General features: G+C 36.1%; 1 protein-coding gene across 3 annotated transcripts in view; it reads right to left on the bottom strand.

Annotated features, from left to right (window-relative positions):
• Window positions 1-909: 909 nt before the first annotated feature.
• The window catches only part of LOC134695873 (transmembrane protein 272-like), a 40,073-nt gene continuing 33,028 nt past the window's right edge, over window positions 910-7,954 (bottom strand). For 2 of the 3 annotated variants that reach the window (XM_063557339.1, XM_063557338.1), the window contains exons 2-6: window positions 5,992-6,072; window positions 4,924-5,040; window positions 4,182-4,241; window positions 2,526-2,729; window positions 910-1,756 (exon numbers count right to left, since the gene is read on the bottom strand). In XM_063557339.1, coding sequence (XP_063413409.1) covers window positions 1,566-1,756; window positions 2,526-2,729; window positions 4,182-4,241; window positions 4,924-5,040; window positions 5,992-6,064 — 645 coding nt within the window. In that variant the 5' untranslated portion in view covers window positions 6,065-6,072 and the 3' untranslated portion in view covers window positions 910-1,565. The remainder of the gene's footprint in view (window positions 1,757-2,525; window positions 2,730-4,181; window positions 4,242-4,923; window positions 5,041-5,991; window positions 6,073-7,954) is intronic. The other variant, XM_063557340.1, reaches the window with a different exon arrangement.

Raw genomic sequence — 7,954 nt, 5'->3', positions numbered from 1 at the left:
ATTAAACAAAATTTCATATGCGCTAACAAAAACCGGTTCATCGTGTCAGAATCAAGAGGCCTTGTGATACCATATTGCTGGTATTCCCAAATTTCCCTTAATTCCCTAATCGTACGTTGTTGCATTTGTTTATAACAGCGTTTTCAAGTACAAAAGTGTGTGAGTTTATGAAAATAGTATACCAATTGTTTAAGATTGAAAGATTTTTCAAATGTTATAAACAAAATTACCAGGGAATGTTTCGTCGTCTGAATTGTGCAGATTTGAAGAAGAAAAAAAACAGCCGTAAAAATTCAACGGCTGTAACAATTAGAAATAAATGGGGAATAAGACACACATGATACCCCGCTTGCATAAACTGTTAAAAAGGGACATACACATGTTTAACACCGCCGCATTTTTGCGCCTGTCACAAGCCAGGAGCCCCTAGCCTTTGTTAGTTTTGTATTATTTTTAATTTAAGTTTCTTGTGTATAATTTTGGAGTTTAGTATGGCGTTCATTATCACTGAACTAGAATATATATTTATTTAGGGGCCAGCTGAAGGACGCCTCCAGGTGCGGGAGTTTCTCGTTGCTTAGAAGATCTATTGGTGACCTTCTGATGTTGTCTGTTCTGTGGTCGGGTTGTTGTCTTTTTGACACACACAATTCCATTCTCAATTTTATAACTCAAGAAATGTAGAAGTTATGCGACTCAAATTCAAACTTAATCTTGATTTTGTTGTTATATGCATTGTATACATTCTATAACATTTGGCTGAGGCAAACTAAAGTTAGAGAACGAAAACCAATGTTAGTACGTATGTAGATATGTATTCTACGTATGTATGTACAGACGAACAAGGGTAAAACGTAATTCCCCTAGGCGACGATGGGTGCATACACACATTTGTCATCAAAAACGAAATAAAAAGATAAATGGTAGGTGTATTGTCACTTTATATATGTTTAATGTTGATAACAAAGTAAACAAATATATAATATGTACCTGAGAGGTAGAAGTATTCGTGATATATCAATAGAACTAGATTGAGCTAGATACACACTGTCATGGTAAGATGGTAAGTAAGACTATTATGAATATACGTAATGTTTTTAAAAACAAATCAGTTTTGATATAAAGTTCTTCCAATATATAATTGATATATTTCCGATATTAAAATAACTCCATTTTATGGCATAATATCCGGAAATCAACTACTCACAAGATTAAACCCAATGGCATGAGCATTCAGATAGAATGTGGCTCTGGTATAGTCTAAAACTGGTCAATACGATTTTAAGCATATGTATTAAGATAATACAATAACTAAGTAACAGTCGATTACGATTCTCGTGAGAAGTTCAAAGAACTATAACAGATATAACGAGACTACACTGAAAGAACAAATACATGTGTATCATATTGTATTGTTCTCAACAACTACGACATTGCAAAAGAAACAGATAGTGTGTATGCCTTTACGTGGAAAGTGAAGGAATCCGAATACCGTAAGATGCAAAACTGAAAATGTTGGTTGCCTTTGATCATGTGATCGGAAGATATCCACACAGTTTTCAAAGTTATTCCTTCTTGCCACAGATACACATGCAAATACAAACAGCAAGACAGATAACTAGCAACACTCCCAACACGATATAAGTAGAAGTTATTATCCAGAATGAAAAGTAATACAGCGTTGGGTCGCAGAAGTTATCTAACAAGGAATTACTGCTTTGCCAGGCATCGTACGTTCTGTAAACCCATACATTACCTTAAAATAAAAGTTACAAATTGTTCATTCAATTGATGTAAAGGATATGTGATAGTTCTAAGTTACATAAAAAAAATATTTCGCGAAATCTTCCGGAAAAAAAACGAAGTTTAAGGACGTAAGTAGTTCCGGTCACCAATGTTTGGCTTTTGACACTTATTTAAATGCAGAACTATTTGGTTTATGACTAATTTACTGGTAGACAGCTGAAAACTAGATCACATGGCAACACTCACAGCTTTCTCTTTTTTCCGGCTAATCTTTGACTTTGGTACATTTCGCCTATTTCAACAGGCGCAATTAGTTCACTTATCTCTCCCAAAACAATACCACAATTGTTTACCCTGATCAACTTTTCCACATTTCCATCTTAAAAAATTCATATGTAGCAAGATTTTCAACCATAGTTAATGATTGGTTATTCATTATGCATATACATGTACGACTCTTAAGTTATTTGTTAGTGCTGACAGCTTTTACTTGGGTTGCAAATAAGAATTGCAAATTAAAGACTCATTAAAATACGAAGCAACTTAATGAACGTACGAATTTATCAAAATATAGCGTGTACTTTTTCAAGCATTGAACTAATGCAATATCTAACGATTATGAACACGTCCACGTAAGTATTGCATGTCCTTGTCATGTGAAAACTTAAGGTTTTATATACGATTTTAGATGTATAATTGCACGAAAAATTGTAAACAAATTTGCTCTTTGCGTAAAAACTATCTAAAAAGAACACAAGTTCAATAACTGTACAACATACCTGCAATGAACCAAGCAAACAGGAAACAGTTGATAAGTTGTTCCGGTCCTGCGCCTGACTTTTTCTCTTCCTCCCCTTCCTTCCGTTTATTGACCTGCCCCCGGATGATCATGAGTATGTTTGAAACAATGTTAAACACTCCTGCTACAATCAGGTATATAGGGATCATCCTCTCTGCCGGACAGTCATGTAAATAGGTTGCTCCTATGAAATGAAAAAGAAGATGAATATATCAAACAATGCCCAACGGCTGTACGCATACTGATGCACTATGGGATTTTATTATTCCAGACGCCCTTTAGTTACTAGGATACTGAGATTGAGCGTGCACCGTTATGTTTGGCTACATGTTATAAACAATGGACACTGAGACTGTTTACATCAGATTGCAGCATATTAATGTTGGTATGGATTGGGGTGCTTCATTTCTTTATTCTTTATTTTTTTTAGACTCCAGTCCTGTTTTAAGAGACCACTTAAGGGAGAGCAAAAAATTGTGTCTTAAGACAGGTGGTCTATAAATACAGGTTCAACCTATATGAAATGTACTACAAAGGGATTTGAAATTGATGGTCTTTTAACACAGAGGTTTGCTTAATACATGTGGTCTCCTAAGTAAGTTTACTTTTCTAAATTGGCTAAAGTATAGGTTACGGGTTGAGATCACATAGACATGTTTAACCCCGCCGCATTTTTGCGCCTGTCCCAAATCCGGAAATCACAAATGGCCTTTGTTAGTCTTGTATAATTTTAGTTTTAATTTCTTGTGAATAGTTTGGAGTTAATTTTGGCGTTCATTATCACAGAGTAGTGTATGGGTTTGTTTGGGGACCAGCTGAAGAACGCCACCTGGTGCGGGAATTTCTCTATTGGTGACCTTCTGCTGTTGTCTGTTCTATGGTCGGGTTGTTGTCTCTTTGTCACATTCCCAATTTCAATTCTCAATTTTATTGAAAGTATTTATCTCTATTCTTTATATTTAAGCCCACCGTTCTCTATTTTGTAAACCCAAATCAAACTCTCATTAATGTTAGATCATGCGCCATATATGATATGATAAGACTACACACAGTACTTGTTGACCATCTCCTTCAAAGAAATCTAGTCTTTCAACAGTACTACATCATTACAGAGGAATGAAGAGCTTGTTATGCAGTGTGTGTCCTTTGCTGCTGTATATTATATGTGTTTATCATATACCTTATACCGTTAGTCATAAATTAGAGGATCAGTTTTGTCGTTTGGATTATTTTACAATTGTCATGTCAAGGCCTTTTTTAGATATAGGAAGATGTGGTGTGAGTGCCAATGAGACATTCTCCATCCAAATAGCAATTTATAAAAGTAAACCATTATAGCTTGATGTCCAGTATGGGTTTAACTCATTGTTCAAAGCTGTACGGTGACCAAAATACAAAGTTTTGATTGTGTATAGATGTAACTCATACGGATTTATCGTGGCATACAGTTTTTTACAACCATGATTTTTATTTAAATTAAAATCATCTGCGAAAAGGATCAAACTCAAAGTAAACCGACCAATCTCTCAAAAAGACTCATGGGAACCGCGAAAACAGATCACGGTGAATGTAGTGGGTAATTTAAAAAAGATGCGAATTGTGATGTTCAAAGGCAGAAAGAGTAGCAGCTACTTACCCACAGCAATCATAGCTATTGGAATCGCCAAAAGTATCCCTAAACAGATAGTACATGCAACTGAAAAAAAAGAACATAATTCGTCAACACTAGCATATACCTTAGTGACAGGCAGTAGCATTTGAGAAGTGAAAGTGTTTTACCAGCATGTTAAAAACGGTATAGAAGAAACTTTTTTTTCAAAACGGTTTTCTATTCAGTACCGAACAAACAAGTTTTTTGGCGATAGTTGTTTAGTTAAAATTGGGAATGGAAATGAGGAAAATGTAGAAAAGACAATAACCCCACTTAAAGTGCAGAAAACCGCCAATTGCTACCAATTTGTATTCAACACCTCATCACTGGAAGCGGACTTCAGCTTGCCTCTAATAATGCGTACTAGTTTTAATTTGTGAGAATAGACGTCAAGCTAAACTCCAAAACATATATCAGGTCTCACAGTCATAAAACTTTCGAGCATGATTTCTGTACTCAGACTCGAAAATCAACCAATCAAATTGCTGGATTTCATGTTTCGAGCATGGTTATTGTGCTCCGAGCACTGAGCAAAGTTTTATGCCTTCAAGGCCTGAACTATAATTGAACAGACTCCAGACTTAAGACAGGTGCAAAACTGAGGCTTTTTAATGTATAGAAATAATAAAAGACAACGTTTAATTTTCTCGAATGGTACACTTTTTCAGCATACGATTAGTAATAATGCAGTTTAATTTTTTGATACATATTTAAATCTTGTACTTACCAGAACCTACTAGAATTCCACAGCATGTCTTGACAAAATCAACATGTCCATCTGAATTTTCCTTCGCTTGTTTTAGCTGTCCAAAAAGAGAATCGTAAGATGGTGGAGGAGCTACATCTGAAATACAGAAGTTTTACCACTTTTTACAGAACATTCCGCCCCCAAAAAAGGTGATTTTTCTTGCATCACTAGTTCTACATTTTTTTTTACAGAATATTGAGGTTCCCAAGGGGTGTCCAAGTTATCAAATAATCACATCATCACATCATCACATCATCATTAATTATTTTTTTAAACCAGATATCAAAATCCTAGTTATCAAAAATACAGTACTGTCCTAGATTATCAAATAACCATGCAATATTTGGTTTGGTAATCAAATAACTATAAAAAAAAAATGGCCGCCAAATATTCACATGGACCTAACTGCCATCTGCTATTCACAAGAGGAGGCTCATTATTCAGCGAAAACAAATATACTTTTATAAATTTTGACTTGGATGGAGATTTGTCTCATTGGCACGCATACCACGTCTATTTATATCTATATCGTTATGTTTCTTGCCTCACTATATCTTTTTTTCTCTGAAATCTTCTTCAGTACCAAAAACACATTGTGTACACATTTTTTTATAGCACCGACACATGTTTGAGTAAGCACTCCATTACAATTCCCATATTAATAATTGTGTTCGGTGGAGATGTGTCTTTTTTGGCACTCATAGAGAGATGTCTTATTGGCACTCATGTAGAGTTGTGTCATTGCCACTCAAACCACATCTTCTTATTTATATTGATAATTTAATTGGAAATAACAAACATGGAACTTGTTTTTTTTCTGTATATTTCGTTTTCCGGCCTTCTTTTTTTGTTGCTCATTTTTGTTGTTTTTTGGTTTTTTAGTATTGTTGTTTTTAGAGGTATAATTATTGTTTTGTGTAATGGTTACATTTGTACTTGTACCGCACAAGCATGTACCTACACTATGGTGAAACGTGTCATGGAATTTCGGAGCTTAGATCCTCCTCCTTTTTAAAATGGATGGATGTGCGCATGACTTAAGTTTACCATTTGCCTCGACATACGAGGGTGGAGCGGCTCCAGCTTCTGCTGCCTTCAGTTCTGCCCCTTCTGTAGCCATTGTCTGGTCTGAAATGTCAATAATTTGATTCGTAATTATACGAAAACATAGACCATCCTGTACAGCTATGACAATTTTATCATTATAATACAACAGGCGCTTGGGTCATAAACCCAATTTCTTGATGTGCCTTATTTGGTGTTTTTTAATCAGTATAAATAATTGGGTAGGGGGAGAATTGAGGAGAAGCGTATATGCTTATGCATCAGAAAATCAGCACTATAATACTAGTAAGTGAAGATAAGTTAGGCATTTATGAATCCTTAATAATGAGTATAATAACGCTAACATGTTAAACCCCGCCACAGTATTTATGTATGTGCCTGTCCAAAGTCAGGAGCCTGTAGTTCAGTGGTTGTCGTTTGTTTATGTGTTACATATTTGTTTTTCGTTAATTTTTTTACATAAATAAGGCCGTTAGTTTTCTCGTTTAAATTGTTTTACATTGTCTTATCGGGACCTTTCATAGCTTACTATGCGGTATGGGCTTTGTTCATTGTTGAAGGCCGTACGGTGACCTATAGAAGTTAATGTTTGTGTCATTTTGGTCTTTTGTGGATATTTGTCTTATTGGCAATCATACCACATCTTCTTTTTTATAAATCAAATTTGAAAAAGGAACCATACATGAAGTGACAGTGTCCACTCCTATACTGCTGTACGATCATCCTTTTAAGGTAAGCATTTTTATAAAATTGGGAAAAACCTATACGTTGAATTCCGTATTAATTTTTTTTAATGTAATTTATCTGATTTCTTTACACTCATTGTTCATAGCTTCCCATTTATCTGTTTTCTGTTTTGGATACTCTTTCCATGTTTCAATTACCCCCCCCCCCCCCCCCCCCCCCCCCCGGAAAAAAGAGACCGAGTTAACTATTCTATAAATATAAGAAGAAATTTAGACCAGCTTAAAATGCATTTTCTATCTTGTCATGTTATTATCGTTTCAGAATTCGTCCCATTCCTTAATGCGGGGTTCACACATTGCCGATTATTGCTCCCGTTTGAGATCAGGCAGCAATACGATACGAAAAGTGAAAAAGTCGGATTAGTATCCTCATTTATGTGGAATGTCCTATCATTGTCTGAACACAGTCGTTTTAGTTCGTAACAGATTCTTACGGGTCGGGAAGGGTCCGAATAGTTCGGCAAAGCACCCGACAGTTAGGTGCGTCCCGTAACATTCGGGACAACTCAGCCGATTTTGTCTAGTCGGATTACAATCGTGGCTATGTCGTGACAGATTCTGCTGTATCGGACCGAATTCCGAACAATGTCTTGTGTATTCTGGACGGTGTCTTGTGGAACGGGAATGATCTGGAGTAATTTTTCATAGTTGTTTTTCTGCCGATTGAGTCCAGATTGCATCCAGATCTTGTCGATTGCGAACCGTTTTTGCCGAAACCGTTCCGAAACAGTCCCGTTATTAATACGAAATTAATCAATGATACCCACGTCAGAGTCCCGATAATAACAGAATACAATACGACTGAGACCAGACAAAGCCGTTTGCAATGCGATAGAGCGGACTATGATAGGATTACGTTCCGACAGTACTTGATCATCCCGAATATGCCGACAGTTTTCGAACGGATAACTTCCGTCAGCGTCGGTTCACTGTCCGGTCACTGTCTGATCTCAGTCGGATAACATTCGGTAGAGTCGGGACGCAGTCGTGACAGACTCGGTCGAATTTTACCTGGCGAAAAATACAAATCGGGTTAGAAGCGGCTTTCGAACGGGATTATCGGTACTAATTCGCTTAGAAACGGTTGAATATCGTCGCTTCCTGAACACTATCTGATTGTTGTCGTGATCAAATTATTTTTTTTTACAAATTTTGATTTAAGTTTGAATTTCCATCCACGATTCACAGGATCTTGATCA

Source organism: Mytilus trossulus, chromosome 14 (genome assembly GCF_036588685.1).
Source record: "Mytilus trossulus isolate FHL-02 chromosome 14, PNRI_Mtr1.1.1.hap1, whole genome shotgun sequence".
Lineage (NCBI taxonomy): Eukaryota > Metazoa > Mollusca > Bivalvia > Mytilida > Mytilidae > Mytilus > Mytilus trossulus.
This window is presented reverse-complemented; position numbering and strand designations above follow the sequence as displayed.